The sequence below is a fragment of the Schistocerca cancellata genome, chromosome 3, assembly GCF_023864275.1.
Source record: "Schistocerca cancellata isolate TAMUIC-IGC-003103 chromosome 3, iqSchCanc2.1, whole genome shotgun sequence".
In the NCBI taxonomy this organism is placed as follows: domain Eukaryota; kingdom Metazoa; phylum Arthropoda; class Insecta; order Orthoptera; family Acrididae; genus Schistocerca; species Schistocerca cancellata.
In genome coordinates, this window is record NC_064628.1 from 256442921 (window position 1) to 256462602 (window position 19682).

General features: G+C 43.7%; 1 protein-coding gene across 4 annotated transcripts in view; it reads left to right on the plus strand.

The window, feature by feature from the left end:
- Positions 1-19682, plus strand: part of LOC126174904 (bestrophin-2-like) — a 481716-nt gene that overhangs the window by 379278 nt on the left and 82756 nt on the right. For all 4 annotated transcript variants that reach the window (XM_049921337.1, XM_049921335.1, XM_049921334.1 and 1 more), the window contains one exon: positions 17462-17572. In XM_049921337.1, the coding sequence (XP_049777294.1) occupies positions 17502-17572 (71 nt within the window). In that variant the 5' untranslated portion in view covers positions 17462-17501. The remainder of the gene's footprint in view (positions 1-17461; positions 17573-19682) is intronic.

The following is a 19682-nucleotide window of genomic DNA, read 5'->3' on the forward strand; positions in this document are numbered from 1 at the left end:
TGGCTTCCGGTTCTCTGAAGAAAAGACGGTTTGTATCAACTTTTGGCGATATAAAGCGTTCCTTCCGCCATCCTTACATCTCGGTCCCGTTGTTCTCCCATTCGTGGACACAACTAAGTTTCTAGGGCTCACGTTGGACAGGAAACTGTGTTGGTCTCCACATGTCTCTTATTTGGCGGCCCGTTGTACACGTTCCCTTAATGTCCTCAGAGTTCTTAGCGGTTCTTCTTGGGGAGCGGATCGCACTGTCCTGCTTCGCTTGTATCGGTCCATAGTCCGATCGAAGCTGGATTATGGGAGCTTCGTCTACTCGTCCGCTCGGCCGTCCCTCTTACGCCGGCTCAACTCCATTCACCATCGGGGGATACGTCTTGCGACCGGAGCCTTCTACACTAGTTCTGTCGAGAGTCTTTATGCTGAAGCTGCCGTGTTACCGTTGACCTACCGGCGCGACGTACTGCTGTGTCGGTATGCCTGCCGGCTGTCGTCTATGCCCGACCACCCCTCTTACAAGTCCTTCTTCGCCGATTCTCTCGACCGTCAGTACGGGTTGTATGTGTCTGCACTGCTGCCCCCCGGAGTCCGCTTCCGTCGCCTGCTTCGACAATTGGATTTTGCCCTCCCTACCACCTTCAGAGAGGGTGAGAGCCCGACACCACCTTGGCTCCAGGCTCCGGTTCATATTTATCTCGACCTCAGCTCACTCCCGAAGGATGGTACTCCGGCTGCAGTGTATTGCTCACGGTTTGCCGAACTTCGTGCTCGACTTGCGGGTCACACCTTTATTTACACCGATGGCTCCAAAACTGACGATGGTGTCGGCTGTGCCTTTGTCGTCGGGGCCGCCACATTTAAATACCGGCTCCTCGACCAATGTTCCAGCTTTACGGCCGAGCTTTTTGCTCTCCATCAGGCCGTTCAGTATACCCGCCGCCACCACCATTCATCATATGTACTCTGCTCTGACTTACTCAGTGCTCTTCAGAGCCTTGGAGCTCCCTATCCGGTCCATCCCTTGATTCAATGGATACAGCAGTCCTTCCATTCTTTCGCTGATAACGGTGGTTCTGTCAGCTTTCTGTGGGTTCCCGTACATGTAGGAGTGTCTGGGAATGAGGCTGCGGATGCTGCAGCCAAGGCTGCAGTCCTCCTGCCTCGGCCAGCCTCCCATTGTGTCCCGTCATCCGACGTTCGTGGGGATGTATGTAAGAGGCTTGTGTCGTTGTGGTGGGATGCTTGGTCATCCCTCCAAGGAAACAAGCTCCGGGCAGTAAAACCGCTACCAACTGCTTGGACAACATCCTCCCGACCATCTCGGCGCGAGGAGGTCCTTCTGACCAGGTTGCGGATTGGGCATTGCCGGTTTAGCCACCGCTACCTGCTCTCCGGTGACCCAGCCCCGCAGTGCCCATGTGGTCATGCATTAACAGTGCGCCATGTTTTATTGTCGTGTCCCCGTTTTAGTCAATTTCGTGTTGTCCTGTCCCTGCCATCTACTTTACCGGATGTTTTAGCTGATGACGCTCGAGCAGCTGCTCGTATTCTGCGTTTTATAACTTTAACTGGCTTGTCCAAAGACATTTAATCTTTTTACTTATTTTGTCTGCATCTTTGTCGGGTCCTTCTGGTGTCCCCTCCATCCCCTTGAGTTTTACCAGATTCCATGTGCTCTAACAACAGTGACTGGGCGCTAATGACCTCAGCAGTTGAGCGCCCTTAAACCCAATCAAAAAAAAAAAAAAGTCCGGAACCGCGCGACTGCTTCGGTTGCAGGTTCGAATCCTGCTTCGGGCATGGATGTGTGTGATGTCCTTAGGTTAGTTATGTAAGTAGTTCTACGTTCTAGGGGACTGATGACCTCAGATGTTAAGTCCCATAGTGCTTAGAGCCATTTTTGATACGGTTTCACGCTTTCAGAAATCCGATATTTCTACTTCAGGATTGTCGGCAGTATGGCTACTTGCACTTCCTTAGTCACTTTTACGATTGATTCGTGCTGGTACAGACTTGAACTTAATGTTAGTTACGAGCGGTGTCTCTAGAGCATACGATAGACGAATGCGGAAAAGTACAGACTGAATCGTGCAGGAATGCCGTTCGCCGTTCCCCCGTTTTTGTTAAATCCTGCGGACTACTGTATAACTTGTTCTTCGAGGACAGGGCAGCAAGGAGACAGCTTACCCTGACGATTGTGTAACAGTCTACAGAACGTAGTCTCTCTCGCCAGAATAGCGTAGGAATACTTCTCATGGGTAATATATCAATCTCTCAATATTTTCCAAAACTGCACCCAGTCGTATTATGAGTTCTCTGATGATGCTGCCTGCTCAGTAGCTACGAATCATCTCACCATCACCTTTTATAACGAACTGTGACGAGTCCGATATCTTGCCAACACTCAGAAGCATAATTGCGAGTTTGAATTTTCAAGATAAAACAGTCTGGGAATGGAAAGGACCCAACAACTGTCATAGAGACAAAGTCGAACTGGAAGAGTTAGATATCACAAATAATAATACTGAGGAATGTGGGATGGAAATCAGTATGGAAAAGGATAACGTACTTTGTTTGACATACCTTGTATATCGGGGGAAAGGAAGGAGAATTTGTACATAACTCTATCACAAAATCAGTCACAGTCCAGACTTGGCCCCATCCGATTTTCATGACGGTATCAAAAAGCAGGTCACTCGTTAGGAGAAATGGGTTCGTCGCCAGGGTGACTGTGCTGAGAAATAAATGTATAGACACGAAGAATAAAGATACATAATGCTAACAACGTTTGTTTCATTTTAAAAGCTTTAAGAAATTTCACAAAAGAAGTTATGTGAAATATTTATGTTAACTTTCGAATTTTTATTGACACCTGGAGCGATGCCAAACATTTGCCACCAAATTGCAGTCAACAGCTGACTGTGATAAGAAGTTACCGTAGTTTCTTACTAAAAAACCGTTGGTAATTACATCTCGCATCGAAAAAATGTTTTCCTTTGCATCAGTGGCTCTACCCCAGAGATGAATGTTAGCTGCGATGCACTGCCCCACGAGGAAACTGAGGGTAGCGCGAAATAAACTTCGCTAGACGACTTCGAGAAAACGACCGACTATAAAAGAGAGACGAGGGACGGGTCAGTAGAGCGGCGCCGCTATCGTGCTCTGGAATCGATCGCGGGACCTGCACAGCTAGACCGACTGGACGACGCCGTCGCGGCGCCACGACGGGACACGTGCGAGACGCGAGACACTACCTCCCCTCCCTCCTCCCAGACCGCCTTCACCGCCACCCTTCCGCATTTCGACTTATTGCGCATGCCTGAATCAGTGTGTCCACGTGGATAGCAGTTTCTACTATCCACATCTGCAGCGAAACAATGCACATCACAGAATCGCTGCGCTGCTGAAGCCTTGTCTAGGAACGGACCCAGTGTAGTGTATTGTATTGTCGTTCTCCTTTGCCTGCTAGATATCATACTATGCCACGACCCAGTTGTTAACTACCGCGTATCGTATTCCGCGTGTGCATTAAGACTAGTTGCTTCCCTCGACTACCCGTAGATTAGTTTTGGATCTTCGTCACTTGTACGCAGAATTTTGTAGTATGCTTTCTACATTTGAGTATAGCACACACTTCCCTCACAGATAGTGCGACAATATGTGAAGTGCCACCGACCACCGACAGAATTCATGAGTTTCACATCATATTGCAGTTTCCTTCCTATACGCCGGAAGTTACAATCTGAGGTGAGGCAAATCTCATCCTAGTTTTTCCAGTACCGTCGTAGCCGAGATACACTCCTGGAAATTGAAATAAGAACACCGTGAATTCATTGTCCCAGGAAGGGGAAACTTTATTGACACATTCCTGGGGTCAGATACATCACATGATCACACTGACAGAACCACAGGCACATAGACACAGGCAACAGAGCGTGCACAATGTCGACACTAGTACAGTGTATATCCACCTTTCGCAGCAATGCAGGCTGCTATTCTCCCATGGAGACGATCGTAGAGATGCTGGATGTAGTCCTGTGGAACGGCTTGCCATGCCATTTCCACCTGGCGCCTCAGTTGGACCAGCGTTCGTGCTGGACGTGCAGACCGCGTGAGACGACGCTTCATCCAGTCCCAAACATGCTCAATGGGGGACAGATCCGGAGATCTTGCTGGCCAGGGTAGTTGACTTACACCTTCTAGAGCACGTTGCGTGGCACGGGATACATGCGGACGTGCATTGTCCTGTTGGAACAGCAAGTTCCCTTGCCGGTCTAGGAATGGTAGAACGATGGGTTCGATGACGGTTTGGATGTACCGTGCACTATTCAGTGTCCCCTCGACGATCACCAGTGGTGTACGGCCAGTGTAGGAGATCGCTCCCCACACCATGATGCCGGGTGTTGGCCCTGTGTGCCTCGGTCGTATGCAGTCCTGATTGTGGCGCTCACCTGCACGGCGCCAAACACGCATACGACCATCATTGGCACCAAGGCAGAAGCGACTCTCATCGCTGAAGACGACACGTCTCCATTCGTCCCTCCATTCACGCCTGTCGCGACACCACTGGAGGCGGGCTGCACGATGTTGGGGCGTGAGCGGAAGACGGCCTAACGGTGTGCGGGACCGTAGCCCAGCTTCATGGAGACGGTTGCAAATGGTCCTCGCCGATACCCCAGGAGCAACAGTGTCCCTAATTTGCTGGGAAGTGGCGGTGCGGTCCCCTACGGCACTGCGTAGGATCCTACGGTCTTGGCGTGCATCCGTGCGTCGCTGCGGTCCGGTCCCAGGTCGACGGGCACGTGCACCTTCCGCCGACCACTGGCGACAACATCGATGTACTGTGGAGACCTCACGCCCCACGTGTTGAGCAATTCGGCGGTACGTCCACCCGGCCTCCCGCATGCCCACTATACGCCCTCGCTCAAAGTCCGTCAACTGCTCATACGGTTCACGTCCACGCTGTCGCGGCATGCTACCAGTGTTAAAGACTGCGATGGAGCTCCGTATGCCACGGCAAACTGGCTGACACTGACGGCGGCGGTGCACAAATGCTGCGCAGCTAGCGCCATTCGACGGCCAACACCGCGGTTCCTGGTGTGTCCGCTGTGCCGTGCGTGTGATCATTGCTTGTACAGCCCTCTCGCAGTGTCCGGAGCAAGTATGGTGGGTCTGACACACCGGTGTCAATGTGTTCTTTTTTCCATTTCCAGGAGTGTAGATCACACTGTAAATCTGGAACAGATTCTGATGACCAAGAAGACGAATGTTTTGAAACACTATTCAATCTACGTCAATCTAATTATATCGTCACATGTCCCTCATTTTTACGTCCGCCTTGCTGATAAAGACATAAAATTATCATATTGAAAAGTTTTAAAACAGTGCAGCGTTCATTAACAGTGAACTAATTATAGAAGGGACATAAGCTTAAACGAAAAAATGTGGAGGTACGAATGTGCCTTACTGTGCAGAACAATGCTGGTATCAAAATAACGTGCCTTGTGAAAGCAACGTAAAATCTAAATAGGAATGGATAAGTTAACGTTCGTTCGTCTGGTGGTATTGCAAATCTTGAAGTCTTATGCCGGTGGTACTCCGATGGAACTCAGAGAAAGTGGTGCAGTGATAAAGACACTGGACTCAGAATTCTGGATGATTGATGTTCAAATCCTCAGCTGTTCAAATATATTCATTTATTGTAGTGTTCTGTCCTTTAGGCATGTCTTCACGTACCGGTATTTTTGGCTCTCCATCTATCTATCTCCTTGTTGTCATCACATAATTGTTTTGACGGTTCCTAAGCAGTTTATTTTTTCTCTTTAATATACACAGTACTATTTGTCTATTTTTACCAACGCTTATTAATACTTGTTCAAATAATTAAATAGAATGCAGCAGGGCGATGTCTTCGACAACCGGAGATATTTCGACAGGTGGACATTCTGTCATTTTCAAAACAAAACCCAGGTCTCACATTCTTAATACATCATAATTCTTACAGCTGTCAGTCCATTGTTCTCCATCCTCCTCTATATTCACATGTCCAAGTCCTCCAATCTTTTTTTCATCTTATTTCCCTAACACTCATGTTTCTGCGGCACACAAAACATTCACCACGGACGATGTCGGCGTTGTTACACGTAAAAACATCATACTGCTCTGTCGTTAACACTGGTTGTCTCTCTCTGTGAACAATTTCAGGGAGATTAAACCCTTCCCTCGGCTTGGGCGACTTTCCTCACTTCCTTTCGTCACTACGGAATATTTTTAACTTCACTATTGTGGGTACTGTCTTTCAGCCATCGTCGTCCGTTAATCTGCGGTCCCCACACCAGTTTGACCTTACTGTTACGCGCCACTGACGGTGCGTTCCTTTCTCACCCAATGTGTTTTAACCCCCTAACGCTTTAATGTGCTTTTGTCATTTGAGCTATCCGAAATTTTAGCAGGTACAGCACAGACAACAGACCGCGTTCTATCCTTTACTCGCCATAGCAACACGACGGAGGAGATGTCATTATTGATAGTGAACATCGGTAGTCGTAGACTACAACTCTTCACCGCTGTGATGGATCTTTATACTATGTCCGCTGTTTTTTAACGAGCGTCCCACGTTTACTGTCATTTTTCATTCTAGTTTTATTCGCCTATTAATGCGCATAGGCTCCTGTTGGTCGAGTAACTTCAAGGACCATGGAGTGTCTACCCTAGAAAATGGCCCATTTTATGTAATCATCTGGGTGCTAATGACCTAATGTGTTGAAAAGATAAAAGCCTTTAACCGGTCTTTTTCTCAGATTTTTGTTCATATGTAAGTTTTCCCTATATGCAATATCATGAATGAATGAACGCTGGGTTGGCTCGTCTGTAGAGGATGCAGTTGGTTCCTTCCCCATCCTTGTCTAATTGGGACTTATGCTCTAACACTAATGATTTCTTTATTGGCTTGACTTACTTAATTCCCTTGGCCCCTATGGGGGCATAGGGCATCCAGGAGAACTCGCTATCCGTCTCTGTCTTTGGCCATTTGCCTAAATTCTGCCCAGGTCTTGCCAACTCTTTTTGCTTCCCCTTCCACTGTCCTCTTCCATGTGCCCCTTGGTCTTCCTCTCTTCATTGTTCCCGGGGGATTCCATTCCAATGCTTTTTCTCGATAGCGCCGTCTGGTTTTCTCAAGGTGTGCCCCAACCAGCCCCACTTTCTCTCTCGTATCTGGTCTTCTATAGGTATCTGGTTTGTTATTCGCCAGAGCTACTCATTACATGTTTTTTCTGCCCACCAGATATTCATGATGCGTCGAAGACATCTATTTCTGAAGCTTTGTAACTGGGATGTTATCTTTTTATCCATTTTCCAGCTTTCACTGGCGTACAGGACAGCCTTCACATTTGTATTAAAAATATGGATTTTTGTTTTGTACGTGATATTTCTATTTTTCCATATTGGATACAATTGTATGAAGGCAGCATTTGCCTTTTTAATGCGGTTTTTCACCTCATCTCCAGCTCCACCATCTTCCGCCACTATACTACCCAGATATAGGAATGAGCTGACAGTCTCCACCCGCTGCTCACCTATTAACAATGGCACCTCCATGTTCCCTGAAATTACTCTCCATTTCCTTTGTTTTGCCTATATTTATCTTGAGGCCAGCAATCTCTGCTTCTTCTTTCAGCAAGTTTAATTTAGCTTGCATATCAGTCAACCTTGGAGCTAACAAAACTATGTCGTCTGCAAAATCCAAATCCTCCAGACGTTCGTGGATCCCCACTGGATTCCTCGTCTCCTGCCTGCTGTGACTCTTCTCATAACAGTCTAGAACGAGTAGAAAAAGTGTTGGTGACAAAATGCAACCCTGCCGGACTCCTGTTGTTACCTTTATGGGCTCTGTCATATTTCCGTTGTGGAGTACGCAGATCTTTTATGATGTTTAAGATCTTCTGTGGTATGCCATACTTCCGCAACACCTGCCAGAGCATTTTATGTTTCACGGAATCGAAGGCCTTTTGAAAATCAATGAATGCCAGGTACATGGTTGCTTGGAATTCTTTGCTTTGCTCTAAAATGATCCGAAGAGTGTTAATAAGATCAACACAACTGCGTTGTGCCCTAAAACCGGCCTGTTCTTTACGCAGTCGCTTTTCAAGGGATTCTTTAATTCTGTTTAAAATAATTCTGGTGAGGACCTTACTGGGCACTGACAACAATGTAATACCACGCCAGTTGTTACAGTCTGACAAATTTCCCTTTTTTGGGAGCTTTACCACCAAACCATTTTTCCACTCCTTTGGAGATTTCTCTTAAAGCCAAATATGCTTCAGCAAAGGATGGAGCATTTTAACAGTACTTTCAATATCGGCTTTTAAGAGCTCCGGTGCTATGTTGTCTAGGCCTGGAGCCTTTGTGTTTTTTAGTGTTTTCAAGGCAATCCTAATTTCGTCCATTGTGGGGCACTGCAAATTTATATCTTGATCTTCTTCGACTTCCTCTGGAACATCTCTTACTTGTTCCTCTTGGTTGTCTTCACAATTTAACAGTTCCTTGAAGTGAAGTGCTCCTCCCATCTCTGTAGCTGTGCCTGTTGAGTTGTAAGCATCACCCCATCCTTGTTCTTAACTGGTCCTTCATGTCTGAAGTTCTTCATTGACAACCGTTTGGTAATATTGTAGAGCTCTTTCATATTTACTTGTCTTGCTGCCTCTTCTGCTAATTTTCCTTGCTCATGTATCCATTTCCTTTTATCTTGGCGTAGCAATGTTTTCACTTTTTTGTTCGCCTCCATGTATTCTTTACACGCTTCACTCTTCTGCGCTCTTGTCTTACAGATATTTAACTTAAGTTTTAGTTCTTTCCTGTGGTTGATTTCATTCCACGTAGCATCGGAGATCCTTTCCTTCCTTTGATGTGCCTTAAATCCTAGATTTTTTCTCCCACATCTAAATAATTGTCGTGATTTTTTGCCAGCATGTTTCATTTCCCTCTTCCATAAAGTTTTCTTCAGAGAGGACCTGGAATCTGTTTTGTAGTTCAAGGGCAAATGTTTCTTTGATCTGTTGGTCTTTTAATCTTGCCGCATCTATTTTCTTGCACCTGTGATTGAGCTTGGTTCTATTTGCCACTATCTTCAGTCTGAATTCTGCCAAAACTAGGTGGTGGTCACTTCCAATGTCTGCCCCTCTTCTATTTCTGACATCTAACAGAGAGTGTCGGAACTTGCGGCTTATGACTATGTGGTCTATTTGATTTTCGATAACGTGGTCTGGAGAAGCCCACGTTATCTTATGGCAGTTAAGATGTGGAAACAATGTGCCTCCAATGACTAGGTCATGTTCAGCGCATGTATCTATCAACATTTCACCATTTACATTCCTGATCCCCCCATTCCATGCACGCCCATGATATGTTCAAGCCCTTCATTTTCTGAACCAACTTTTGCGTTCAAGTCACCCATTAAAATTTTTATGTCCCTAGAATTTGTTTGTCTAAGGACTCCGTTAAGCTCTGTACAAAATGCATCTTTTAATTCTCATTTAGCTATTTCAGTAGGTGTATAGCATTGAATTACCGTGACATATCGCACATTTGTTTTAAAGCGTGCGGTTATTATCCGTTCTGAGACTGGTTTCCACTCCAGTAAGCTCTTCTTTCTGCTTTTAGATGGTAAGAGCCCTACACCATTCCTATGCATCGCGTCCTCACCTGTCTGACCCGCATACAGCAACACTCCACCATTTTGTGTTTGGAATTCCCCAGATTCTGGCCACCTTACTTCACTTAGTCCCAATATATCTAGTCGATAGTCCTCCATCTCTTTTTCAACCTGTCTTAGCCTCCCTGCCTCTCTTAACGTCCTTACATTTCAAAAACCGATACGGTTTTTCCTTTTCAGGCCAAAGGTCATATCCTTAAGATCCATCCGGCTGTTTCTCCTTTTAGTTTCTGTGATATGTGTTTTTTTTGGTGGTGCGGGGTATCAGCCCACAGCCCCCGAGTGTCCTGGTGGGGCTGCCACCTCATGACCTGGACACCTGCAGAGGTTTTATTTCAGGGTCTTACCCCGTAGATAGCGGGACTGCTACGGTCGCAGGTTCGAATCCTGCCTCGGGCATGGGTGTGTGATGTCCTTAGGTTAGTTAGGTTTACGTAGTTCTAAGTTCTAGGGGACTTATGACCTAAGATGTTGAGTCCCATAGTGCTCAGAGCCTTACCCCGTAGATAGCTTGGCTTCACCACGACTACAGAACGCTATCCATCCCTTCGCAGTAAGGCCTTTGTGCATCAACGTTGTCGTGGTTTCCAAGGCTCTTCCGCTGTCCACATTAGGGGACTGTGTCTGCTGCCACACAATAAGGAGGAAAAGGAAAGGAAGGGAGTGTGTAGGATGGGACAGAACAGGATAGGATAGGATAGGATAGGACAGGACAGGACACTAGACGGGACGTTGTGAGACACACTTTGTCTGGATCCTCTATGGAGACCTGTCCGGCTTGGGAGGCCCTGCTGGTAGTTACACCACCGCCGGCATAGCCCTCCACTTCATTGGATCACACAAACCCCCTCGCCCACACGGACAGTGTTTCGTTAAGGCGGTGTCTCCTGAGGGGGGACGAAAAATTCTGGTGTTCTTGTCTTCAGTATTGATCATCTTGATCCTGCATCTAAAATGGGTGTATTTGACAGTTTTGGGTTTCCGGAGGAATTAGATGGTTTCAGGCGTGCCCTACACGCAAGAAGTGACTACCAGGGTGGTAGGGTACCTGTCGCTTGCACACGTGTTTTTTTTTATTTAAAAAAATTTTTTTAGGTCAGAGTAACCACTCTTCCTTCCCCTCGTGGGATTAGGGATGCTTGCCTTCCGAAAGCGAAGATACATTAGCCATATTATTCTCAGAGAATGCTTGCCCACGCAGATCGCAAGTAGATAATGTTAACATTTTGTTACTAAACTGCAGGAGTACCCGTGGTAAGGTTTCAGAACTAGTATCACTTATTGAAGATTGTTGTATCTAGAGTGTATTAGGAAAAGACAGTTGGTTGCAACCGGGGGTGAACAGGAACGAAGTCCTAAATTTAGACTGGAGTATTTATCGTAAGGATAGGTTAGTCGCCAGTGCTCGCGGCGTCTTTATTGCAGTAAAGAATTCGATAATATACAGCAAGGTTATCACGGATTTCGAATGTGAATTAATATAGGTGGAGATATGCAGCGAAACTGGGTCAAACAAATTAATCGGATGCTTTAAAGACCATCTACGTCAGGAGGTGTAGTGGTAGATAGCTTCAGATAGAACTTGCAGAATATTGTGAATAAGTTCCCTGACAGTGTTGTTTTAATGGGGGATGACTTCAACTTGCTAGGTATACATTGAGAGAGCCATACTATCAAAACTGGTGCCAGGGACATAGATTAATGAGAGATTTTTCTGAATGTGTTCACCAAAAATTATTTCGAGCACATAATTAGAGAACCAACTCGTGACGGTAACGCCTTAGACATTCTAGCAAAAAACAGACCTGAACTTCTCGAATAACGTAGAGGAGGGTATCAATGATGATAAGGCTATGACAGCATCTATATGAGTATGACTTTTATAAAGAATGTCAAGAAAGCTAGGAAAATATTTTTCCTTTAACAAGAGTGGCAGGATATAAATCGCAGAGTATCTGAGTAGTCAACGTCAGATATTCAGTGATGGGGAAGATGATGTGTAACACAAATTCAAAAATGCGAAAGTATTGTTTTATATGTCATAGACAAGTATATTTCGAGCAGGGTCTTAAGAGAATAGGCAGATATTGGGATAACTGATAGCAGAATAGAAAAAACAACTGCAATCGCTTCGTAGTGGAAAGGGATAAGGACCAGATGAGACACGTACAAGTTTCTAAAGGGATTATGCGAAAAAACCTGCTTCCCTTCTAACAGCAATTTATCGTAGGTCGTTGGAGCAACTAAGGCCACCCAACGACTGGGGAAAAGCGCACGTCATTCCCGTTTTCACGAAGAGTCGGACAGATGCACAAAATTGTAGGCCTATATTGTTGACGTTAATCTGTTTGAGGTATGGAACATGTTTTACGCTCAAGAATTATGATGTTTCTCGAGAACGAAATGTTCCTTTCCAAAAATCAACGTGGTTTCTGTAGACAGAGATCTTGTGAAGCTCAGCTCGCTCTGTTCATTTCTGAAATTGCTAGCGCTGTAGACATTGGCGCTCAGGTTGATGCCGTGTTCCTTGATTTCAGGAAGGCATTTAACAGTATCGCGCACTGTCGTTCAGTGAAGGGGAAAAAAAAGAGCGTACCGAATATCGGACCAGATTTGCGACTGGATTGAAGTCCTTGCAGACAGAACTCAAGACGTTGTTCTTAACAGAACAAAATCGACCGATGTAAAGGTAATTTGAAGGGTACTCCAATGAAGTGTGGCAGGTCTGTTGCTCTTTACCATGTAAAGAAATGATATAGTAAAATGCATCGGTAGCTCTTTAAGTCTGTTCAGATATTGCGGTTGTCTTTAAGAAGATAGCAAAGCCGGAAGACATTATAGATCGACAAAACGACCTGCAGAGGATTGATGAATGTTGCAGGCTCTGGTAATTGAGCCTGATCGTAAAGAAATGTAGCATATTGCGCATACACAGAAAAAGAAATCCAATACTGTACAACTACACTATTAATGACAAACTACTACTGGAAAAAGTATCAGGCGTAAAATATGTAGGAGCAACTATCCAGAGCGACCTTACGGGGAAAGAACACACAAAACAAGTAATGGGAAAAGCAGACGCCAGCCGGAGATGTTAAGGAAATGTAACTAATCCACGAAATAAGCTGGTTGTAAGACGCGTGTTCGACCGATTCCTGAGTACTGTTTATCGATTTGGGATCCTTACCAGGTAGGACCGATAGAAGAGGTAGACAAGATAGGCTTTGGAAAAAAACTGCAGTCTCCACTCGTAAACTGTTTTACAATGAAAGTCACTAACTCGGACTAGTTGGACGAGTCCCAGTCCAAATTATTGAAAGTCTGAATTACAGAAAAATTTGCTATTGTCTTCAGTATTCATCATCATCATTTAAGACTGATTATGCCTTTCAGCGTTCAGTCTGGAGCATAGCCCCCCTTATACTACAGTTCCTCCATGATCCCCTATTCAGTGCTAACATTGGTGCCTCTTCTGATGTTAAACCTATTACTTCAAAATCATTCTTAACCGAATCCAGGTACCTTCTCCTCGCTCTGCCCCGACTCCTCCTACCCTCTACTGCTGAATCCATGAGTCTCTTGAGTAACCTTGCTTCTCCCATGCGTGTAACATGACCCCACCATCTAAGCCTGTTCGCCCTGACTGCTACATCTATAGAGTTCATTCCCAGTTTTTCTTTGATTTCCTCATTGTGGACACCCTCCTGCCATTGTTCCCATCTACTAGTACGTGCAATCATCCTAGCTACTTTCATATCTGTAACCTCAACCTTGTTGATAAGGTAACCTGAATCCACCCAGCTTTCGCTCCCATACAACAAAGTTGGTCGAAAGATTGAACGGTGCACAGATAACTTAGTCTTGGTACTGACTTCCTTCTTGCAGAAGAGAGTAGATCGTAGCTGAGCGCTCACTGCATTACCTTCGCTACACCTCGCTTCCAGTTCTTTCACTATGTTGGCATCCTGTGAGAATATGCATCCTAAGTACTCGAAACCGTCCACCTGTTCTAACTTTGTTCCTCCTATTTGGCACTCAATCCGTTTATATTTCTTTCCCACTGACATTACTTTCGTTTTGGAGATGCTAATCTTCATACCATAGTCCTTACATTTCTGATCTAGCTCTGAAATATTACTTTGCAAACTTTCAATCGAATCTGCCATCACAACTAAGTCATCCGCATATGCAAGACTGCTTATTTTGTGTTCACATATCTTAATCTCACCCAGCCAGTCTATTGTTTTCAACATATGATCCATAAATAATATGAACAACAGTGGAGACAGGTTGCAGCCTTGTCTTACCCCTGAAACTACTCTGAACCATGAACTCAATTTACCGTCAACTCTAACTGCTGCCTGACTATCCATGTAAAGACCTTTAATTGCTTGCAAAAGTTTGCCTCCTATTCCATAATCTTGTAGAACAGACAATAACTTCCTCCTAGGAACCCGGTCATATTCCTTTTCTAGATCTATAAATCATAGATACAATTCCCTGTTCCACTCATAACACTTCTCCATTATTTGCTGTAAGCTAAAGATCTGGTCCTGACAACCTCTAAGAGGCCTAAACCCACACTGATTTTCATCTCAATTGGTCCTCAACTAATACTCGCACTTTCCTTTCAACAATACCTGAGAAGATTTTACCCACAACGCTGATTAAAGAGATACCTCTGTAGTTGTTACAATCTTTTCTGTTTCCATGTTTAAAGATTGGTGTGATTACTGCTTTTGTCCAGTCTGATGGAACCTGTCCCGACTCCCAGGCCATTTCAATTATCCTGTGTAGCCATTTAAGACCTGACATTCTACTGTATTTGATGAGTTCCGACTTAATTTCATCGACCCCAGCCGCTTTATTGCACTGCAATCTATTGACCATTTTTTCCACTTCCTCAAATGTGATCCTATTTCCATCATCATTCCTATCCCATTCTACCTCGAAATCTAAAACATTACTGATCGCATTTTCACCTACATTGAGCAACTCTTCAAAATATTCCCTCCATCTGCCCAAGGCATCCACAGGATTCACCAGCAGTTTTCCTGACCTGTCCAAAATACTTGTCATTTCCTTCTTACCTTCCTTTCGGAGACTGCTAATTACACTCCAGAATGGTTTTCCAGCAGCTTGACCCATAGTCTCCAACCTGTTTCCAAAGTCTTCCCACGATTTCTTCTTCGATGCTGCAATTATCTGTTTGGCTTTGTTTCTTTCTTCAACGTAACTTTCTCTGTCTACCTGGGTTCTGGTATGTAGCCATTTTTGATACGCCTTCTTTTTCCTTTTACAGGCTGCCTTGACTGTGCAAAAACAGACATAATGTCTTATGGGATAACAGCAATCAGTGATTTTATGTTACTTAAAATCCGTCTTGATTGGAATTTTTTTTATTATTATTCATATGACCGGTTTCGGTTCATTCAGAACTATCTTCAGATCTGATATTTCAGTTACAGGAGTAACCCGTCCAAATCCAGCAACTTTCACATGCTACGTCATAAAAACGTATGTTATGTGACGTAGCATGTGAAAGTTGCTGGATTTGGACGGGTTACTCCTGTAACTGAAATATCAGATCTGAAGATGCCTTGACTGTGTCATTCCACCAAGCTGTTTGCTTCATTCAGTATTGATGAACATCATAAATTCATCATATTGCCCGTTTCCGTGGTGGCATGTACAAGTAATGGTCATTCCTTGATCGACGGACTGAATTGGCGAAGTAGTGTTTGGTGGAGAAAATTACTTGCTAGATCGATCAGGATGATGATCAACAGCATTGTGTAAAAGCAACAACGCTTCCACATCTGAAGGTTTCGGTTCATTTTGTCAGGGTATGAAGTCGTGCTTGAACCAGACAATAGCAGTGTGTTAGCTTTGTACTGTAGATGACTGAGAGATTCTGCATAATATATTTGTGATTGCCTCAGGTTTTACAGATTTCCCAATTACGATTGATTCCAGATATTTTGAACTACCAGTGTTGGTACACAGAAGATTTGTGATTCGTTCCTTACTGAATTTACGTCCGCGTGTTGAAAAACCAGTTTCATCTGCCTGCAGACCTGTGGCAGAGACCAATTTTCCTTTTCATTAACACACTTCCATTCTTTGCGAAATTTTTCAATACTTGCAGCGTCTGCTCTTTAACTATCCATTCACACTTTACTGTTTAAGATATTGCGTCGATTATAGAATTTGAACAACTATCTAGTATTATCCTTTCAAACCTGTTTGGCCTAATTTATCTGCAAATCTTTCTGCTGCAGACTGCAGTTTTATTCCTGGTACAGGAACTTCGACGAAACTTGTTGTTAATACGACGTGTACAAACATCATCAGCAATGGTCAATTTTGGTTCTGTTTTCAGTTTTCATTTTCTGGTTAGTTCATCTTGTTTTAGCACCAACTCCGTAGTTTTATTACTATATTTTGTGTCTTAAAAAGTCAGCATAGTCCTTGTAATGCCGAACTCCATAATAAGACTCTGGGCAGAATCAATGGCTCATATTTTATCTCCCGAACGTAACGATGTACATTTACTCATCTTCGTTATTGTATTGTACTGTACATCAATATAATATATTTTTGAATGACCACAGAGAGAATTTAGCACGACTGGCGTTTACTTCTGCAAGCAAACTTCCTTAGGTGATTGTGACCCACAGTGATAGATATGTCACTCATTATTGACCACAGGTGAAGTGATGGGCGGAGACACGTTCAACATTTTACAGTAAATGAGTTTGGCACCAATGATATCCGGTATAGTAAGGCGGCAGCATTTCACTTTGCGATGAAATACCAGCACTAATTATCACGAATTCCGAATATGTGTCAGTTTAATGTATTTAAGATATGAAACGCTCCAATTACCAAAAGTGAAAACGAAAAGCAGAAAATGAGACGTTTACATAAGGCAACAGAACGTTTATTTCTACTTTTATATAGTAGTGCAGTTGTACACCACAAGATACCGTTCAGTTTGTGACGAAAGGTACTGTGTGTACAACAATCATATCCCACCTTTCCTGACACTGTTCGCTAGGTTCGCGTGATCTTCCACTTAAATCTGTCAGGAGATACGCTCCTTGTTGTGTACTAAGCAAGAGCTACACGAGAAGTACGGCGAGAGACCTCCACCATACAGGCGCAACTTCCACTGACAAGCACAAAAACACAACGCGCTGCGGACATTTGGACAGTTCGAAACCTGCGGTCAGACAGTTCGCTGCAGGGTCTACAGTTAGCTCAGGCTACCTTTTGGTCTAGCACTCACTATTTATGGAGTAGTTGGTATATCGAGTGTCGGCTCAATTTCAGTCAGTTATATTCACAATATATAGACTGTCAACAGAGAGCAACAATGATTTAGATTTCATTGTATTAGATTTAGGACTTAAAGTGCCATGCATCAAACAATACCAAAGTTAATTAGTAGTCTGTAACATACCCTTACTGATTGCTGTTTGTTATTCCTCATTGTGTTGCCCCATTTGTGTTGTATTGCACCCATCAGACAAGTGTTTAATGATCATATCACGCAACAACCATCGTTGGAGACCTCTGTGAATACAGCTGCATTGTCTTTGAGCAGCCGTAGGGATGTAAAACCCTTATTTCGAATGTTATTTGTATATAATTTCTGCTTTGTTTGGACTATCACGTTCTGACATACTTCAGCATTATATGCTTAATATATCAAATTATGGTTAATGTGAAGGTATCGTTTGTGTTTTGCAGATGGCGTGGGAGCATCTACAAGCTGGTGTGGCCAGACCTCATGGTCTTCTTGCTGCTTTATTACGTCCTCAACTTCACCTACCGTTTCTGGCTCAACGAAGATCAGAGAAAGTAAGTACTTTCGTAGTATCTCAATAGGGGAGACGTCAACTACCCTGCACACGCACATAGCTGTCACTTCTTTTCCTGATACACAGTGACCACTGTGTGCAACGTAGAGCTCATAATCTCAGTTGTTTGTTAGTGACTCAAGTATAATTGCTACAGGTTAAGGACAAGAACTGCTATATTCCAAATAAAGTACTGGGAGGAATCGGCTCATGGGACACGTCTAATAGACGATCTCTCAATTGGAATTCAACGTCGGTACATGCAGTGTCATAGTTTGTTCTATTAGAGGTGACATTCTGCTCCATCCGCTGCCTGAGGAAAAGAAGTGAAGCACGAAAGATATGCTCAGATGCCAATATAAATTCATACATGCACACGCCGTCGGCTGGTATGTAAAGGATTAGAGCCGCAAGTATCTCTGACAGGATGGCCACCAGAGTGCAATAGTGTTGTTCGTCTTTGGTATCGTTACCAGATCTAGTAGAGTATACAATGGTTTAAGCAGCATCAGACCTTCAGTGATCCTACGAACGACACAAAGACGCTGCGTACCTGAGTGAGACAGCATTATCAGATCAAAGTTTGAAAGGATCCTCATTGTGGGTCTTCATTTCGCTAGTTCCTCGAATTGTGCAGTATCCAGTTTTGTGAACAGGCAGTTCGACAGTGGTTGGATGATTTTTCTTTCTCCTTTAGCGTCAGTTGGAGTCTCGTATTAAATTATAATTTTATAATTAATTTATAATTAATTATAATTATTAATAATTAATGAATTTATAATTATAATTAATTTATAATTAAATTATAATTTTATAATAAATATAAATTTCTGGTTCCACTTCTTCAAAAAATTTCTCGTCAACGAATTTCCAAAAAAATCACAATAATATCTTCGAATTAATTGTAACAACTTTGCAAAAGTTTTATTAGCGCACATTGTGTACAGAGTCTTGTAACGTAATAGCAAGATCAGAATACAGTTCTTGATCTTCCAATATCGCAAGATCGACTGACAGTTTTTTTCCGATACAGTTTACATATTTCTTGTTATACTGTTACAAAAAATAAGTATAGCAAGAACTTGACGCTCCTGTTGTCTTCTTTAAAAACTCTGGCTACTGACTTCATAACTACTATATCCGGTACTGGTATCTGCTTTCTCAGATGTGAAGACTGGCGTCACCGCTAATTTCTTGCTGTGACGCTAAGGAAACAAAATAACATCTTTTGTGGGAATATCACAAAGTACATAACATAATTTTTTAACTCACAATTTCATTACAGTATGAATTCCACTTAACGTATATCTTCGTCATTCAAAAGACCAGTAAAGATATGACTGAATATTTCACATCGCTACACCACATTGAAAAGTACTTGATAACATATGATATAAACCAAAACATCTTAACAGTAGCACTCTTAGAGGAATAAGTCATCTTCTTTACCCTGTGGAAAACTGCCCGTCTTGGCAAACAGTGGTATTGTCTGTCAGTTCTATTTTGTGACAGTAAAATCACGATTCTTTAATGTCAAACAATTTAGGCATTATGTCTAGATACGGAATGATGATGTGCAGTATTTCACTTTAACAAAAACAGCTCTGTCCTTTAGGCATGTATAATTATACAGCATTTTTTTTTGACAACTCTACCATAGGATTTGTGACTGTGTATCTGTAATGCAGTATGAACTATACAGGATTTCCCCCCCTGTGGGTCCGGGGTAAGAATAGGCCCGAGGTATTCCTGCCTGTCGTAAGAGGCGACTAAAAGGAGTTTCAACCGTTTCGGCCTTCCATGTGATGGTCCCCCTTGGGATTTGACCTCCTTTTTTCAAAATTCTACTGAAGTACGAGCCTTTTGGGGAAGCACGCCTTACGTGGTGTATCACTGGTCCTCAGTGCACTAAGACCTTGGCACTCAGCATTGTAACGGCGTTGTAACCACACCCATTATTCCTCAAATTGGGCCTAAACGCCTGATGGGTTGCACAAGTTACGCCCATAGTGCGTCCCCATCTGCACCTACGATCATGATGGACTTTCCACGGCACCCGAAATCCAGCACAGTAGCCAGCCCGTTGTGGTGGGGTCGTCATGTACCCTCTA